General features: G+C 37.7%; 2 protein-coding genes across 3 annotated transcripts in view; both read left to right on the forward strand.

Moving 5' to 3' along the window:
• UFL1 (UFM1 specific ligase 1) overlaps positions 1-2,836 on the forward strand; it is a 33,834-nt gene extending 30,998 nt beyond the window's left edge. Inside the window, exons 18-20 of one of the 2 annotated variants that reach the window (XM_054569732.1) lie at positions 106-286; positions 870-1,084; positions 1,619-2,834. In XM_054569732.1, the coding sequence (XP_054425707.1) occupies positions 106-286; positions 870-1,084; positions 1,619-1,706 (484 nt within the window). In that variant the 3' untranslated portion in view covers positions 1,707-2,834. Of the gene's footprint in view, positions 1-105; positions 287-869 lie in introns of both variants that reach the window. The other variant, XM_054569733.1, reaches the window with a different exon arrangement.
• Positions 2,837-5,639: 2,803 nt separating this feature from the next.
• FHL5 (four and a half LIM domains 5) overlaps positions 5,640-19,721 on the forward strand; it is a 29,637-nt gene continuing 15,555 nt past the window's right edge. The window contains exon 1 of the mRNA XM_054568867.1: positions 5,640-5,904. The gene's annotated coding sequence lies outside the window, so the exon portion shown is untranslated. The remainder of the gene's footprint in view (positions 5,905-19,721) is intronic.

The raw sequence follows: 19,721 nt of genomic DNA on the forward strand, positions 1-19,721 counted from the left end.
GAAAATGTTTATGGAACTAGATCATCAAACTAGAGAAGTTAAAAATGAACACAGAAGGGAAGAACTGAAATGGGTGAGGATTTGTGTGTTTTTGTTCTTCTTTAGGCAGATCCTGTTCCAGCATCGACAAGCACTGGCTGAGCAGCTGAAAGTCACAGAAGACCCTGCTCTTATTCTGCACCTCACCTCAGTCCTGTTGTTCCAGTTCTCTACCCACAGCATGCTCCACGCCCCTGGAAGATGCGTCCCACAGATCATTGCTTTTCTTAATAGTAAAATTCCAGAGGTATTACATTTTCAGTGCACTTGAAACTTTTAAAGTATTAGATTCCAAATATTTTAAGTGGATAGATGTGAGTCGTGACCACCAAAACATATTAATGTCATCATCCTGTTTCCACAAATGCAAGCAGGGAATTAGGAGATTGATTTTAAAAACTCAGTATAGCTCAAGAATCTTTTAGGATTCTATCAGATCCATGGTGAAGAATATTCTGAATTTGGAAGTTACACTTTTAGAAAAGATATAATAATGTCCAGTCTTTCACTTCAGCTTATTCAAGTTTTAACTTGTCCTTCAAGGGCCTCCTAAAAAGTCTTAAGCTGCTTAAATTCTTCTGAGTAACTCCTCCACTAAAAGTAACTTTGGCTTCTTCGAACTTCCATATGACTTTGAGTGTATGTTTGGTGATAGAACCTAGCTGAATCAACTACTAGAATAATCTGTATTTTTGTTTCCTCTCTCCTAAAATGGCCAGTGATTTGTAAAAATGAAGACCTTCAGTGTATGTCGGTTGAACAAATACTACTTTGTCCCACAAAACTTAAATCATGTTGGTTAACTTTTCTTCTCCTTTCTCTTTTCACAGGATCAGCACACTCTTTTGGTAAAGTATCAAGGACTGGTTGTAAAGCATTTGGTTAACCAAAATAAGAAGACTGGGCAGGGAGGTGATCCCCTGAGTGATGAATTAGACAAAGAACAAGAAGATACCACCACTACTACTCGTAAAGAGCTTCAGGAACTTTCTTTATCCATTAAAGACCTTGTTCTCAAGTCCAGAAAATCATCTGTGACAGAAGAGTAATGATCTTAATTTCCTTTTGCCGTATACTAAGCATCTTTCCTCAAAATTAATGAGTAGTTATAAAAAAATAATTACTTCAAAATCCCCAGTCCCCCAATAGGCCCCTGCCACATATACAATTTAGTTAAAACACTATTGTTATCTTTAATGTAAATCTTATAAAAATGTGAATTTTTGTAAATTGAGTTCTCCATGGAAGATTTATTTTTTTCCCCCATGGAAGATTTCTTCTAGACAGTCTAAATACTATACATTTCAGGTTTATTTTCTTTCCATGTACTAACTGATGAATAAATTTTCTGCTATCTCTCATTTCTAGGAAAGGGCTCATTTATTGTGTTACTATATTTCAACTTAAATAATAGTCAGAAACTTAAAATGTAGTCATGTTTTTTAAAAAAGAAAAATATCCCTTTGGTATCAGAATGAAATTGTGTATTTTAAAATTAATAGAGAATGCTTCAAACCTAACATAAAGAAATTTGCAAAATATTTTTTTATTGCTAAGCCCTTGCTCTTGTTTCTGGCAGAGAGAGGGCCTCGCATCTTCCCCTAAGGAGTGCACTTAGGCTGCTGGAGTCCGTAGGGGGCGCTTTTACAGGTGAGACGAATACCTGAGGGGCCCGTGCATTGCTGCGCTCTATTCTAACACAAGATGCTGACATGAGTAAGAGAAAAAATAAAATTTACTGTTTATCAGTGTGTCACATTTTACCAGTGTAATAACTAAAAATTTTAGGCAAATATTTTTCTTTAACCCAGTTGGCATTTCTTAAATGTCATTTATTTAACCAGTCACTCTAGCACCTAATATTGTACTTTGTCGTGAGGGGGTTTGTAAGTGCTTTTAAATCACTGCAACCTTTCTTTTTCCCCAAAATTCAAAACCCTTAATTAAAAAAATAGGTATTCTTTTTTCCTAAAAATTAGTAGTTAAAACTAATTAAATTAATTAAACTAATTAAAACTTAAATAGTTCCTTTAAGTAATTGTTTCAACCCATTGAGTTTTAAACAACAATTTATTATATATCAAAAGGAATTTATTTTGAATATAATAGTAAATTAAATCTCAAGTATTAAAAAATACTATTTTATATAATTCCTTCTGTGGTATTTAAAACTCTTTGTTTTAAAATGTTTGAATATAAAAATCAATCTGCCTACCTCTAATTCTAGACAGAGTATTAATACTGAATAAAGGGAATTATATAATTGCAGACTAATTATTATTAAAGTTGATAGGAATATAACATAATTTCAAAATGTTTTTTCATTGGCAATTTTTTATTAATGTATTTTCATATGCACAAAGGAAGAAAAATGACATCAATTCAAACTCCAGTTAGTTTTATGTGCTCATTCAGCTCTCTTGGAATGTTACCTCATAACTGAACAGTCATGGGTTTGATTCCCAGTCAGGGCACATACCTAGGATATGGATTTGACCCCTGTCCAGGGGCGTACACGAGGCAACCAATTGATGTTTCCATCTCTCTTCCTCTCTCCCTTCCTCTCTCTATTAAAAAAATGGAAAAGTGTCCTCATAAGGATTAAAGAAAAAAAGAATTTTATTGTTAATTTGGAAGATACCAAAGTAATCTTCGTTCTTGTCAAAGTAGATGGTAGTTTGTGAAAATAAAAATAAAAGATAAGCAAATAAAAACAAAATCATTCTTATGCATTAAATATTTTTTATTTATCAAAATAGTTCTTATTTTCCATAGTAAATAACAATTTTTATTGTTTTTGTAAATAAAATTACATGACTGATTTTTATGTAAAAATCTAATTTGTTAATAAAATAAAAATTGTTTATTGTTTACAATATTAGACAATTTAAGAATGCTGTTTAAAATAAAGTTGCCTATTGTTTCTATTAAATATGGAACTTTGAAGCCTCCATTATTTTAATTATTACTACATTAATTAATGCATGTATTATATATACATTTTTAACTCTTATTCTGAACATTTTTCAAGGATTTTACTATATTCTTACATAAAAATAGTTTCATAGTCCTCAGTGTCTTTCATTCCTTGAAAGTTTGCCATTCATTAGTCATTTCACCTTAGTAAACCTTTTCATTTAGCTAGATTTCAGCAAATATGCTTTTCTACTCTTACCTGTTACTTTCTTCTATTAAAGACACAGTAGAATTATTTGAATAACGTGTTCAGGCCTTGATGTTCATTTGTTCCCATCTCTAGACCTATGTTTTTGAAGAACCAAGGGAAACCTTGCAATCAGACTCAGTGAAGAGTGGCGTGGCTTACCAAAATCAGTATGTTTTTAGAAAAGATCTTAATGCTAAATTAGAACAATAAATGTAGTAGCTGCTTAACCTAAATGTAGAACCATCTTGAACCCTTGAGGGAATGTACTTTTTTCAGACCGAAAAGCACCAAGGTTGAGGTTAAGAACGAAAATCATCTGAAGTATAGTACAGCCTGTAGACTGAGTTCATTCCTTCCTCAGAAATGCCACTGGACCCAGGGCCAAGTGGGGTGGTTTCTATCAAGAACTAATTTATGTGAGTTGGGTAGGGGGTTGGAACAACGGAAGGTTTGCTTTCTCCAATAACTGTGGTATTTTCACCCCAGTGTATATGGAAGTGAAACAAAAACACATATATAAACTCTGCAATGTATATTTCCACAGAAATCTGGAAACAAGTGGCCCATGATTCACACAAATTGCTCCACCTTGAAGGCCACCCTAAGCAAACAAAAGAATACATGAAGCCAGGAGAGACTTTCCAAACTAAGAAAGAATCCCTGACTTTCTGGTTTTCAGAATCATAGTGTTCTATTTATATCACAAAAAAAGGAAAGACTAAATATGTATTAAACTATTGTAAGTTCCTGTTGAGTTTTACTATTTGTTTTACCAGGCTTACCTCTATTTGACCTGTATTTCTCTTCAGTGATTAGTAATAAGTTTACTTGTATGTGTATTTAAAGAGCAGGGTAGAAGAGATTATGTTGTGTGATAGAAGAAAGGACTGGGGGAATTTAAACCCTTGGCTCAATAATCTCCCAAATCCTGTATGACAGTTAAGTACCAGGAATACTAATGTAAATCTTAAAAATTTGCCTTGCTTTCAAAGAGATGGCAAGAGTCAACAATTACAGCTCAATGTGTGCATAGTGCTTGGAGATCAGTAATCAGAGGATGCTATGGGAGAAGAAATGAAAGTCAATCTGTCTTGCGCAACAGGGAAAGGAATTGAACAGCCTAGAGATGACCTGAACCGACTCCCGAAGCACAAGTAGGATTAGCCTGGTGGGATGGGGAAGGGGTAGCAGACATTTCTGGGAGGGGGAAAGGAGATTCATAAGTACTAGGACATGAATTAATATGAAATGAGGCACTTGAAGAACCTGAAACTATGAGAAAGAAATGGTCTGAGAAGTGGGGTAAAATGAAGCTAGAGAAACCAGAGGAGGACCATGAAATGACTTATGCACTAAGTTGAAAAGTTTAATAACCATTGTCCTGAAAACGGGAGCCTTTAAAAGAGTCAATGAACCCGGGAAACAAGGTGACTCGTGTCCTTTCACTGGGTCAGTGTGTCGCAGCTAATCGGCATGTTTTCATTTTCTGGATATCTTAATCACTAAAGTAGATGAATAACAAAACAGAGTTAATTGGCTTTCCTTTCGCTAGCCCCCCCCCCTTTTTTTTTTTTAAATTGTACATACCTGAGTTTGACCTCAGAAAATATTAACGTATCATTCCTTTAGCACTTAGAACAAGGACCGCTTAAATTTGGTCTAGAATTAAATGGAGTTAAGGCAGAACATTTCTTTTCTCATCCCACCTTGCAAACCAAAGAAATGGCTTCCAACGAAGACTCTAGGAGCAAAGCCCACTTGCTTTGTGAATCAATTTGACCCACTAAAAATTCCTTTTGTGGATTAGTTCAATATTCAAACGTTTCTTTAAATTCAGCACTTGAAATCTCTGGCCACTTTTCAGGTTTTGAATTGAAGTGTTCAAAAAACCAGGTGAGTCTGGTCTGTGCTTGAGTGAAATCATACAGCCACGGAGATGACATAACAATCGTTACCAGCTCACAGGGCAGCAGGCAGAAACAGGGTGCTCAGTCCACACTGCAGGTGCAGGAAGCAGGTAACAACCGTGAGTTATTCCAGTCAAATCCGAGGCTCCAAGTTTCTAGATTTCCCAAGAAGACAGTGACAGAGGCCACAACCACGGGTTCATCTCAAGCTAGCAACCACTACAGGTGAGGACGAAAAGCTCTGTGCTTCAGACATTTCTAACCTAAAAGAAGGGTTCTGATAGTCACCAAAAAACAAAACAAACAAACGAACAAAAAACATTAATCAAAGGAACAAAATACATTAGCCTTTTATAAATTTTTAAAATTTAAATGTGCCCTTAATTTAGCCTCAGCAATGGGAATTTCTCAAGTGTGTACGCACAGTTTGTATTTTAAACCTTTTGGAGCTGATCCAGATATTTCAAATACTAATCCTGGCAGGATTGCCCTTTAAGGATGTCCTGCAGAGAACTTGTTACTTGTAATTTTAAGTACAAGTTGACAAGGAATGCTTTTTCAGCCCAGTAGGAGTCAGCTATGTGCACGTCACAAGACTTGGAGGAAACCCACTAATCCTCCTATTTTCTTCTACTAAGTTGAAAAAGCTGCAATTGGGAGGGACCCTCAGATAGCTCTTGTGGCTCATTCTATCCCTTTGGAGTTGACCTATGAATGTGTTGCAGGGAAAAAATCATCACATAGCCTCCTTTCAACTGTTTAAATTACAGGGAGGAGCAACCTTAAGAAAAAGTAAGTTTTGTCTTCTTTTCCTTAATGTTTCTTACATGTGTTTTATGTGGTATTTTGGTTTCTTAAGTACAAAAAATTCTTATAAACTTTCTAGCTACTGCATAAGAGAAAACTTATACTGGCAAGAGGAGTATAGGTCTTGAAGTTTCTTAGAAACTTTTTAAAAGTCAGTTGAGTCAACAGTTAATCAGACTTTATATGCTGAGCTTTTCAGGTTTCTCATTTTGATGATATACATGTGGAAGCAACAGTGTCCAGATAGTTCTTTGGAGCTGCCTCCTGAGTTCTGAAAATGGCCTTGTGGCATAGCTTCATTGTCATAAAGGGGGGCAGGGTTCCGGGGTTCCATTTGACTTAATTTGTTTGAATGACTAACTTTATCACTGGGGGTGTTTCATGGCTGGATTTATATATCCAGAGCACAATTTGAAGCTATTTACATATTTTAAATGAGATTCTGGCTATTTTAAAAAAAACCCTGCCTACTTTCCAGAGACAAGCATAGAGAGAATTCCTTATCTGAGGTGTTCTAAGGTTACATTAAAACGTCTGTGTGTGTGTCTGGCCCACACAGATATATAATACACTCTGTGTACCTAAAGCATTGTTTCTTGAAGCCAAGCTAGCACTGCTTAAGCAAAAGCAGGCACCCATTGTGGTTTCTCCTTCACTATTTCAGTGAGACCCTCTTTGGTGTCTATCATCCATTTGAAAACAAAATGCAGCTTCTCAGCTGTCCCCTTTATTTTCAGGATTGTGAAAACTAAAAAACCAAAAAAAGCATTAATAAAATGTGTAATTCTTATAAATAAAGTATAAGAAACCCTCAAGTCATTTCAGCTGTCACTTCACATCCATAAAACGATCATGTAGAAATTACAGCATTTTTATTAGCAAAGTATGTGGTATAAAATATAACACAAACATTGCAAATGTACATATCGTACAAGAGAGTTCTTAACATATTTGCTATGACATATGCCTAAAGCTGTAATCCAAGCTGCCTGATGGACAAAGAAAGCTCTGATGTCTGGTTTCTACACTCGTTCTATTAATTCCCACATGTTATCATTAGTTGCCAATTTGGGGACTGTTCTGCCTAAACAAGAGAAGCAGATTTGTGTTTTAATGTAACATCACCTCACTGACAGGTTTACCTCTTATTTTTATTATACTTGCCAGCAACATTTTGAGTAAAGCTGGATTAATTTGGGTTCCTTAGACAAGCCTAGTAACTTTCTACTGTGATGTTGAAAAGAAATGGTTTTATAGAACATGGAGAAATCTTGATTTGTTCTTTATGTTTTTAATCTAGAAAACATGATGTCTTTGGAATTGAAAAGCAAATACTTGGGTTCACATGGGAAGCTCTGAGTCAGATGTCAGTTAAACAATCCTGCATTTCCGTGTTCTAATAATTGTCTTTTCCCTGTCGGATTGTCATCATTTTCCTTTGTTACCTTTTGTTACCCTGGAAGGGGCTGTGAGGAGGAGGAGGAGGCGGCGAAGGAGGAGGAGAACCCCTGCTTGCCATAACATTTTGCATCCCTCCAAAATGATCAGCTTAAGCATTTATCTTTTGCCACATCTTTGCGGTCACAGATCCCCTTGATCTAATTATACCCTCTTCTCAGAAAAAGAGTCCACTACAAATAGATAGTTCAATGATGTATCTGTCTTTGAGTATTCTCTGAGGCCCTCATTATGAACCACTACTCTCTATGAAACCATAGACCTCAGCTTCAGACATCCTGGGGCTGGTGTGTTCACCAAGTTGTCAAAAGACTTTGGGAGGAAGTACGCCAAAACTTGGTCTCTAAACATTCTTCACCTGAGGACAGGAACTTTAGGCAAGGATTTTAATTGAAGAGGAAGCTTAAGGGTTAATTTTCAAAGCAGGTGCTTAATTTATGTCACCCTTGCTCTGGGCAGAGTGTCATGGAGAGAACAGTGGAAGATTCCAGTAGCAGAACAGCTTCTTTGGTAGAAGCAAGGCTTAGGATGTAAGAGGGGCGGTGGGGGGGGGGGGGGGGGGGGGGGCGCATGCGGTGAAGCCTCTGAAGAGCCGGACTGTGGGAAGGGAGACTGCAGCAGCCCTTCCTGTTTCTCTGGCTGTCCTTGAATCCCTGTACCCACCTGCTGGTGGGTTGGAACACAAAAGGGAAGATCTAAACTAAAGGTGGCTATCTTCGACCCTCCACTTCAGGGATCACAGGTTCTAATCCTTCCTTCTTTATTGGCTCCTTCCATTTAAACATGTTACAAATTTCCCATCTTGAAAAGCTTCTTTATTATTCAGCTCCTCCAGTTACCCTCATTCTCCAGCTGCGTAGATGAATCTCTTGAAAGAACTGTCTACACGCTATGAAGATCCTGTACTTCCTCAATCTATTGCACCCCAGCTTCAGTCCTCAGAAGCTTTCCCCAGCGCTTACTGAGGTTATAATTTCTGGTGTATTACTAAATCCAGCGGACATTTCTCAGTCTCTCTGTGGTGTCTCAAAGACATTCTACCCTATTCTCCAGTTTCCCCACCTTGAAACACTATTTACCCAGGATTTCCATGATATGAAATTCCTGGTTTTCCTTCCACATCTAAAACCACTATTTTCAGTCTGTTTAGCAGATTTCCCTTCTTCTCCCCTATATTCTAGACGCCTTTTCTCTTTCTCGGTAATTCCATCACTTCATTTATCATCTATTCTATGTGCTTATGAATCCAAAATATCTCTAGCTAAGATACTTTTCTAAACTGCAGGCCTGAATATCTAACTGCCTGCTTGAAGCAGGACTGTTGAGAACAGGTTGGACTCAAGTAAATGCAATTGGGAAGGGAGGGAGGAACATCAAAGGCAAGCCAGGTAAAAATTTTGACAAAGAATTTGCCATAGGACCCCTTCCAAAATGCCAAAGTAATTTATATGGTTTCTCTGCCCCATCCCTTTAGCACCACCTGAACAGCTCTATTTGGCTGTCCGACAGTCTTCTCAAATTTTATCATTTTAATCTAAAAGTAAATTTATTATTTCCCTCTCCTATTCTCCACCCTACTTCCTCCAAGTACATTCTTACACAATAAATGACCCCATGAGGCAACCAATTGCTTAAGCCAGAAACTTGGGGTGAACTAACTCTTCTCCCGCAATTACATACCCAAAGAATCTCTAAGTTCTGTCAGCACTACCTTGCCCATTCGCCTATCCCCCCCGTTTATGACTGCCACCACCCTATTTCGGACTGCCTTCTTCCTTTACTTGTCTAAGAGTAACCTTTCACTGGTCTCTCCGCCTTCATAACTGCAATCTTCTACTGGGTCCTGCACATTGAAGCCAGAGTGATTGACGTAAAACAATTGGTCCAAACACACTTGACTGCGCCAGTCTCTTCAGATTTTTCCCTGACTCTCCACTGGCCTAGGATAATATCCAGATTCCTTCTCAAGGGGAGTACTACAACGAATTACAGCAGATCTCTTTGAACTTGAAGGTGTTCAGGAACCAGCACTGGGTCTTCATTAAAATGCTGTAAGTCTGGGTTGGTGCCTGAGTTTTTACATTTCTAACAAGCGCCCAGATGATGCTGATTCATGGACCATACTTTTTGTGCCAAATTGGCAAAAGCTGAAGTCCCAGTTGTGTTATTCACTAAGTCTGGGAACTTAGAAAAGCCACCAGCCTCTATGTGTCTCACCTTCCTAGTATATAGAGCGGTCATAATGGTGTACCTTCTTCTTAGGTTGGTTATAAGAGGAAAAGAAAAAGATGTTAAAACAACTTGCAACAGAATAAGTGTTAAGTGCTAGTTTTTATTATTACTAGTCAAGACCCTGAGTAATTTAGCCTCTACATTCTTCTCTAAATAACACATACACACTGTCAACTAGTTAATAGAAATAAAAGTGTGCCATGATCAAAATTCCACCTGGGAAACTGATACTCAAAATCCAAAAATCTTATAAACTATAACTTAAAGAAAAAATAGATATATTAAATCCTCAAAAGCATTTAAAATAAGAATTTACAGCTATTCTGATCAAGGTAAATAGGATACCTTGCTTTGTTTAGTTTTTGAATAAGCCAGGATCTTAGAAATAATGTTATTCATTCCTTCATTTTATTTTTTTTTTTAAGTTTTAAACTACAGAGTTAAGCATAACCAGAGAATGGTTATTTAACATCCTGGTTAATAAAAGCTTTTATATATATGATTTTCTCTCATCCTTCTCCCTTCCCCTCACTTACACATACATACACCATACAAGAGACTAAAGAATAAAACCACCTTTATTATAACATATGTGTGGTTTTGAAAGTTTCACTTAATCATGTGCCCCTCCTTTCAGAGTTCTAAGACAATTGCAAAATAGACACAAATATCATACCCGGATCAAGCTGTTATCAATTTTATTATTGTTAAAGCTGGATTGGAAAACAAAGCTTTTTCTATAGACTGCCCTGCCCAGGCTGAACTGAGCTTATTCCTAGTTAGAGTAGAACTTGGCCCCCTGAAGCACTGTTCAGTGGGGGGAGCAGCTCAGTGGGCTCCCTCCAGGGAGAGGAGCAGGATCGGGACCCACACACTAGCAATTTCCACCAGGGTGAGAGGGAGTGGAGTGTTACACCTGAGAGGGTTCGGTTGCCCAGTAACGTATCACTTGAGTGGAGTAGAATCAGTGAGCTCAAGGGAGGGACATTTTATCCCCAATACTTTCAAAAGAGAGAAAATTTTTAAATAACCAGTATAAAAATCTGAAGGAATGAGAGGTTCTGTCATAAAATTTTTTTCACAGTTATTAATTCTTTTAATTTATTTTTAAGTTTTCATTTTTTTTTCAATTACAGCTTACATTCAATATTATTCTGTATTCGTTTTAGGTGTTCAGCATAGTGGTAGACAATTACATACTTTACAAGGTGTTCTCCTGACATTTCATATGACCTTTTATTTAAAAAAAACAAACCCTGGTTTCTTATAAATTTAAGTCATCAATGTAAATTGCTGAAATGCCAAGTAAGAGATATTTTTAGTTGACACCATGTTACGGACCTACTTTTATATGGTGACAGTGTGTTCTTCAGTTGGCCAAGAAGAAAATAGCAATGTGTCATTGAATTTTTAAAGCTCTGACACGTAAAGTTATTTTCTTTCATAGGTGACCTTTCTGTCATGCATATATGAGCAAAACTCAGCCCTCCCAGTGTGGCTCCTCAGATAGTAATAGCAGTGCTTTCTGGCTGTGGTCTACACCCCCTGGCATGCTATTTGTCCACGCCTGCAAGTCTGTGGACACCCCACTGCTTAGGAACCTCCCTCCACCTTTTCTTAGAGACTAACTTTTCTTCAGGTTATAGCTCTAGGAGAAGCTTTATCGGAAGTTTTCTAGAAACGTCCTGAAATTTCCAGCACAACCTGTGCAAAGGTTCAAGTATTTCCACATGTCCTCTCCACTTTCTTCCCTCATTCCCTTCCATCCACAGTATTTACTGAGTGCTTATCACATGCTAGTAATATGCTAGACACCAGCAGTCTGCCGATAACATAGCATCTGTCCTGCTGGAAGCTTACTGTTGAGCAGAAAGATAATTAGGGCTAAAGCATTGAGGGCCACGAGAATTTACAGCCAGGGTCCTAATCTGGTGACAGAGTAAAGAAATTACTTGTGAGTCTCTCTCCCATGCGAGCATGGAATCTCTTCATGGGTAGAGAACGGGCCTTACCTGGCAAGTTCCATGGGTGGCCTGAAGCTGCCGTTCACAAGTTCTTTGTGAGAGCGGCAGAACTAAAGCACACTATGTGTCGAGAGCTAGCTGCTTGATACTGTTGGGTTTAAAATTAAAAAAGAGACAGACTAAGACCAATGCCAGGCTGTGAAAGGTCCAAAATGCCATGCTAAAAAGCTTGGAGTATGAGGGTCACAGAGAGTAGTGTGATTCAAAGACGAGTCATTTAGAGACTCTGGGTTGGCCTCTATTAATAAAATAAGAAGGAAGTGGTTGTTCAGCTCTAAACCTTCAATATTGTATCACCAAACATCTGACTTTCTTTCTTCCTGCTCGCACTTAACACATATTTGCACCAGGGACACAGCCCTGAACGAGGCAGGGAAGGTCTCTGCTCCCGTTTGTGTGACACATTCGTGTGCCTTAAAAATTCTCACACCAAGTGATGCTTAGGGTGAACATAGAAATAATGCTAAAACATAAGCGATATTTGTCAGCTTATGCTGTGAACATTTGGTTTCCAAGGGAATGATAACAGATTTTTCCCTTTCCTTTATATGCTGAATAAGCATAAACAACCTGAGAGCAACATGCAAAATTTCGAAAGCTATAAACCCACAACTGCCAAGAGAAGGCTGTGGGCTCTCTAGCTATAATCACTGTCCCTTGATTGTAGCTAAATCTCTGAGATCTTTGCCTAAATCTTTGTCTAAATCTCTGAGACTGGGAATGGTTTTAACTATCACCATGTGATGCTTTAAATGGTCACCCCCTCCATTTGCAATGAATTTTAAACTGTCAAGAAAGTAGCTTGTAATTATTGATGTGTTATCACCAAAGTACAGGGTACAGTTCTGCCTTGAATCTTTTTAAATCACTTTCTGGTAAGAAAATGATTATTTTCTTCAGGCATAAACACTCAGAAAACGTCCACCCACTTTAAACCCTAACCCAAACCCCACCCCCAACACACACACACACACACACACACACACACACACACCAGTCAGCGCACATAGCTACATGGACTCACCTAACACACACACACACACACACACACACACACACACACTCACACACACACACACTGCACAGGCACACACATCACTACCTCATTTTTTAGGTAAGGATCAAGAAAATTAAGCCAAATGTGGTGTTGGGCTTTTCTTCCCCACTCCACAGAAAACCAGTAATAGCTATTATAAACAAAAACCAATAGAAACTGAGTTGCCTTGAATGTTGCAGGGGACATGTACTTGCCTGTGAGGCTAATTGGTTCATTTTTTACAGCGAGTGTCAGCCTGGCTGCAGGCAAGGAAGGACCGGCTGCTACCCGGTCAGAAATTAAAACCTGGAGTGCTAGATACAAATAAGGAGAGGGCTTTCATCCTTTTCTTCATTTGAAAAATCACAGCAGAAACCTAAGCTGTCATTCCATACAAGCTTTTAACCCATTCATATATGAAAACAACATCAACAAAAGGCTTCTGTCAGGAGCCTGGAAATCTGAATTCTGAAGATTTTTCACTACTTTATCACCATTAAAAAAAGAAACCCTTCATTTGCTTTTCTAAACTTTAGTTTTTCTCACTTGTTAGAGGAGGGAAACTAGCAAGAGAATTTCATAAATCCTCCCCAGCACCTAGACTTAGCGACGCTATGACAATGGGCCTGCGCCAGAAGCTCCGTTCACCACAAGGGAAAACTCCCCAAATGACAGCAGGACCAGGAGGCTGCCTCTCTAAATACCTTCCTATAGTCACAGGCGATTCCTTCCAGATTTTACCTACAAACCTCCTCTTCTGCGTGCCTCCTTGCCCCCTTGCCCCTCTTTCTTCTCATCTTCTTCATCCTAAAAATTGAGATTTAATATTTTTAGTAACATATTACAGAAAAGTTTGGTTGTGCCACCAATTTACTGAAGAGTGGAAATCAGTGTCTTCCTCCTCCTTGAGAAAATGAAGTCACATGGAGCAAAGCTGAGAAACAAGTTGTTCAGAATTGTGGTAGATATAAGATTCTTTAAGAGGATCACCAAACTGGCATCCAGTTTTGGCCAATCTTAAAGAAAATCTCGTTTTTATTTAACAGACTGGTCCTAAGTAGGTCACTCTTTACAAACTAGAAATTAGTCTAAAAAGAAGCTTTGTAAAATTTGTTTTGATTGACAATGTGGGTATTTTAAGTATTTACAAAATTTTTTTAGAAGCTATATTCTACTTTTCGGAATTTTTCAGGAAAGGAATATTAGCTGAATAATAATATCTTGAGACTTTAGTTGCAATCTCTGTAAAATGAGAAGTTGAAAATGGTATCTCTCTTCTAGTTCTTATGTGCTATGATCAAGAACAAGAAGTTCAGGGGAAATATATTTGGTCTTTTGAGCTGAATTTATTTCATTTCATTTTTAATATAAGTCACTCATGCATTTGGGACAAAATTCAAAAGGTACAAAAGGCTAGACAGTGAAAAGCAAATCTCACTACCTTCCCTGTCCCTTCATCTCATGTTGTGCAAAAGGGACTCCAGGCATTTTTAAGTTTAATGACAGTTAGGGAGAAGCCTAGTTTAACTTTGACCAGATGTTACCACATTATTAGGATAAATTACAGCGGTATTTTGGTAGTCATGAATTCATTCCAAAACTCGTGACAAGTGCCAACACTGAGAGTACCAAATGATGAAGCATTTTTTCTTGAGGGGCAGCATCATGACTCATACAAGTTCTAGTGCAGAGTCCAGAGCAAGCATGGAGTGCTGAAACATTTTTTTCTCATTGAAATGAAATGAGTGCAGGGTTTGATGAGTTCTGAAGCTGACAAGTACCGAGGTATGACTGTTATTTAGAATATTCCACCTTGCAAGACAGAATACAAATATTATGGTTTTGTTTTATTTTGTTTTACAATATACGTATTTAGATGCTACCAAAATGCCTAGTGGGATGTTGATAATGGAGTGGTTTTATAAAGTGTCACTGTGACCTGTCCCAAAAAACCATGAAAATGGTCAACTGAGATTTAAGAATTTGGAGGTTGATTAGAAATTACATGCATATGACAAGGGGTACGTAAGCCTTATGACAAGCCCTTAGTGTCAAGCTGCTGGACTTCACAGAAGTGCCTGGGATTGCCCCCTTCACCCCCGCCAAAAGCACCCTTCTGTCAAAGGTCTAGCCCTCCCCTCCCCAGCCCTCAACAGGCTGAGTAGGTGTCTAAAGGCTGTAATGAGCAGAATAGAAATGTCCAAAGAGATGGGTAGCAAAGTCCTACTGTACACCTGCATCCATCTGCAACACTGCTGGTAAACTTGCAAAGAGAAAAGATTCTTGTTATCCTTTGACTTGGCCTAGCAGTTCAGAGGGGAAGAAGGAGGATCTGGAGTATCCTCCCTAGAAATCAAGGGCCGAATGCTTACCTAGAGGGCTTGTAGGCACCTAGGGACTCGTAATGATGCCTCCCAGTAGGATATTCCAAGACTGTAGGTGCTTCTGCTTATTTTCTGGATCTTGAACCATCATCACTTTCAATGAAATAGAAATATTTTGAAAATTATCATCAGCCTTGTCTGAGACATTTTTCAAGATCACCCAGTAAGGGCTGGGCATTTTTAGGCTTCAACTGAGTACAAGAACAAGTAAGGCACGATTGTTGCTCCTAACGAGCTTTCGTTATGGTTAGAAGAAATACAACAAACTTCAAAAATATTTATAAGATAAGATAGAATATAAAAAAATAAGAGAAACTCAAAAGGCTTTCATTAAACACAGCATAATACAACTTATAAATGTGCCCTCAGATACCTTAAAATTCAAAAACGTTTGAAGCTTTAAGTCAGAGGTGAAATAGAACTTGTTGACAGACTCATCTTATTTCAGAGAGCCCAGAAATGAGCTTTTCTATCATTACTGTGTTTTGTGAATTTGAAGAAGATCATAAAACAACAGAATCTATAATATCCATTAATGTGGGAATAGATGAAAGCCAATATATTATATAGTGGCATATTCTCAAGAAAGAATTATGTGATTGATTGTGAAATCTTATTTATTGCTTTTAGCCATATGGCTGAAAGGTCTTCCTAACTAATTTGTTTAACTGGAGTTGTCATTAGGTAAGTCGTGGATTTAAAAAATTACTTTATAGGTCCCGTCAGATAAAAAATACAGCTATCATTTTATATTGATCACCTTCCAAGTAAAACCCACTCTTTATTTAATTGGACAGTTTCTAATACAATCTATAAATTATCAGAATGGCAATGACTTGTTTCTTATATTTAAAAATGTATTTGTTTAAAAGGAAGTTATTGAAAGTAATTTTTGCCTGATTCTCCTAGAGTATGAAGAGATTAGCTAGGGTTAAGGTAAATTGACTGTACCATGGTGATCGAAGCAGCTGCTCTAAAATCCTCCATCCACGGTTATTAACCTAACCTGCTCTCAAGCCACTGTTTGAATGTGTTTGCCATCCTTTTAAGGTAAATTAATTAAGGATTGAGTTTTTTCATTATTCATTATGAAAGGAAATTCAAAAATAAAATACAGTGATTATAGTGATCAATATATACCCTCCTCAGATCACAGCATATTGAACTCAACAATGAAAAAAATTACAAAAGACATTGCCTTTCCTCTCTGATGAAGTATATCCCCCTAGAATATTCTCCCGGACAGCATATTTTTCATGTAATCATGTGCACTCAAGTACCTGGCCCTGTGGGGGTTATTCAGCTGATTAGCATGTGTTATAGATGTGACATAGGTTACAGTGTTAGTCCTTCCTCAGTAGACTTAGTTTATAAAATGAAAGATCATGATTTTTGCTAAATAAGCTTCCACTTGTTATTAGATGCAAGGGAAAGCAGGCAGAAACAGTGCTACACAGATGGATCCATGGCGTTTCCTCTCCACGTTTAAGAGAACAACTACTAGCTTTCAGATACTGATAGTATTGTAGTTAAGGAGCATAATCAATCATGTGATCTTCAAATAGAAAGGAAGACCAAAAACAAACATACAGATTACACAATAACTATCCTTGAGAAATTCCATAGAACACTTGTTGAATTTTCTAAGAACCTAGTGGCAGGGGAAATATTTTGATATTTATGTTAAATCTGCAGTGACCTCATAGACTCCACCTCCAGGAAATGGGGTTGATTGGGGGGATTCATATAATACAAGAAATACTTACCTTTCCCCTACCATGAGCTGACATTATGCTAAATAGTTTTTGATATATTATCACTTTTAGTTCAGTTCTTGTATGTAGCAAACCCTAGCACTAAATCAGAACTTCAGAAAGGACCTTGAGAAGATCTTCAGACAACCTAAAAACTAGATTTGCTCTTCCAGAATACCTTGTATAGAAATAACCACAAATTTTCAAGGAGTAGAAGGGAAAGCTCAACTTACATCCACTGAAATGTTGTGGTTCCTTTGGGGTCAAAATTGTAGGGGAAAGCCTAGTGATGGGTTTTAAAATAGAATTTTGGGGTCTGGATAGATAGAGAGCTAAATAATTTAGTTTCATGTTAAAAAGCAATATGTTTTTTGTCCTATAATTTTTTTATATCCCAGGATATCAAGGATGGTATTAAACCTACATATATGGTTATACTTACATATTGCCCTGAACTATATCTATTTCAGTAACAGCTGCCAAAATTACATAATTCTGAATGGGATGTCTCCAAGAAAAATCATACAAAGCAATTTTTTTTCTTTGTTAGCATCAACAGAACAAATTAACCACATGGAAAGCTCTAGTCAGCTGTTTTTGTTTCATGGGAGAATAGTTCATCAGCTCTCAGGAGAATTTATATTTGACCTCTCTGCACAAGACATTCAGCTTCCAACAAACAGTGTTTGTGAATACATCCCTAGAGACTAATATCAAACATTCCACTACAATTCTATAGTGCTTGTTTTAGGTTATTTTTGATTGATAGCCTGAAGTTATGGCTTTAGTTATTTTTAACATTGTTTGTTGGGTTTTTCAAATGTCATGTTTGAGGGGGGAGAAAAATAGCCTCCTTCTTTAAAATGGGAACTACAGTTATAATTGTGTAGCTTCCATCAAGTCAAGAACACTGACAGCAGACTTACCCGTGACTTTTCCATTCTTGCCTTGCACTGGATTGTAGAGGGGGCTCATGGCAGCCAACACTGTTCTCATTTCACAGCTAAGCAAAGTAAGGGACAGGAAGGTTAAGGGGTTTACAAAATAGTGGCTAGGTTAGACACCAACCAGCCCTAAAGTAACCAGTGGAGCAATCTACAGCTTCTGACTTCTAACCCACCATTCCCGTCAGTGTGTTATGTCTTGGGTTACAAGCAAACAACAGACAGGGAAGTGCACACAGGTCTGCCCAACTCTACCCTCAGAACCAGGAAAAGAAATGAAAGAAAGGCGTAAAAGTAGAACTTCTTTACTAGTTATTTTAATTTCTTCATATCTTTTTAAATATGTGAATTTTAAATGTTTCTGCTCTAGAACATGGGCTTATCAGGCCTAGTTTACAGTCTTGAACAATTTATTTTTTTCATATATCTTAACTCCCCTAAATTTTGTCAAATTCAGTCAAACAACCCTTCAGCTAATATCATAGATCTCAGGAGACAAAGACCATGCCATCTTGGTAAAGAGATGGTTTTTCTCAAAATGTCACGTGCACAGACCTGCCAGAAAAGCTGGTGTAGCTTCCAACAGAGAACTGAAGTGTCTGATCAAACAGTTGGAAAATTGTTAGTGAATGTTTATTTGTACCACTAGTTTAGAAAAAAAAACTGTTTAATAATGTCCACAGATTAAGGAACTACTTCTACTGTTTTTTGATATCCTCCTCAGCTAGTGTTCAAAGACAGTCTAGCTGTCTTCTTCAGCTGTCCTCACAGGGAGAGTAAAATATTTCCCCTTGCCATGGACAGGCCCTGTGGCTTTACCCCGTGTTCTCTAACCTTTATTCTCAATTAGCCACAGATATAATAGATATAAATTAATTCACCACCCAAGTAAACATACAGCATATATTCTTAATTCTTTTATATTTGAGCCTTTACCCTTTATGCTATTGATTTAATCCTCTTTGCATGTGCTTTCATTATTGTTGGTTTGAACTCCAAGGCCTCAGAGAACAGAAAGTTCCTCATTAATTTGTTTCTTCAGTCACAGAGCATGTTCTGAGGTCCTGCTATGCTCAGACCTGAGACACAGACACACAGATGAAATAAGCAACGTCCTTACTCTTGAGTAACTGACCAGTGAGAAACACACAGGGCAAAACAACTGATACAAAACATGGCACAAGAAAAATAGACATCTGTATGAACTAAAGAGAGCAGCTACTCTGTCCTCAGAGATATGAGAAAGTTACTAAGAAGGATTTTTCACTGGACTTTGATGAATGAGGAGAATCATCAGGTAGATGAAGTCAGAGGAGGACAAGGAGGAGGGCATTAGGGAAAAAAGAAGTCATGTTCCACAGCCCAAAGGCATAAAAGGACACAATGTATTTGAAGAATAGGAAGCCATTAGAAGTGGCCAAAGCATAGGTGGGGTATGTGAGTGTATCACACAGTGCGAGGTTGGGAAAGGGATAAAGGAATAGGAGGAAAAGCAGAAATGCTAGTACAGGGTCTCTATGCTAAGTGATGAAGTTGAGACTATTTCATAACCAAAGAAGAGCAGTTGGGGGTTTTCCTCCAGGGAAGGGATATGATCAGATGAGTCTGAGAAAAATTTTCCTTAAGCATTGTGGTGGATATTCTGAAATTCCCTAGAAATGTTGAGCTTATCATCGGAGAACAAAAGTCGTGTAGTAGAAATATGCTTGGTTCCACTCAAGAGACTAACAAATCTTAAATAATATCTTCAGTTTGATGTGGTCCTCCAAAGATATGAGGAGAACCTAAATTATGATTTAATGGATGCTTCTGAAATGAAATCAATAGGATGTATGGTATCCAATAAAACCATGTAAGGGTGCAGGCAGGGAAGGCAGAAAAGAGAATGAAAGTTGCCTTAGGAGACTAGGTGGTTTATGTAACTCTGCATGGAAATGGTTCCTGTAACCCTCGATAAAGCATAGAGCAAC

Source organism: Pteronotus mesoamericanus, unplaced genomic scaffold (genome assembly GCF_021234165.1).
Source record: "Pteronotus mesoamericanus isolate MK-2021 breed Mesoamerican mustached bat unplaced genomic scaffold, CSHL_Meso_final contig_20, whole genome shotgun sequence".
Lineage (NCBI taxonomy): Eukaryota > Metazoa > Chordata > Mammalia > Chiroptera > Mormoopidae > Pteronotus > Pteronotus mesoamericanus.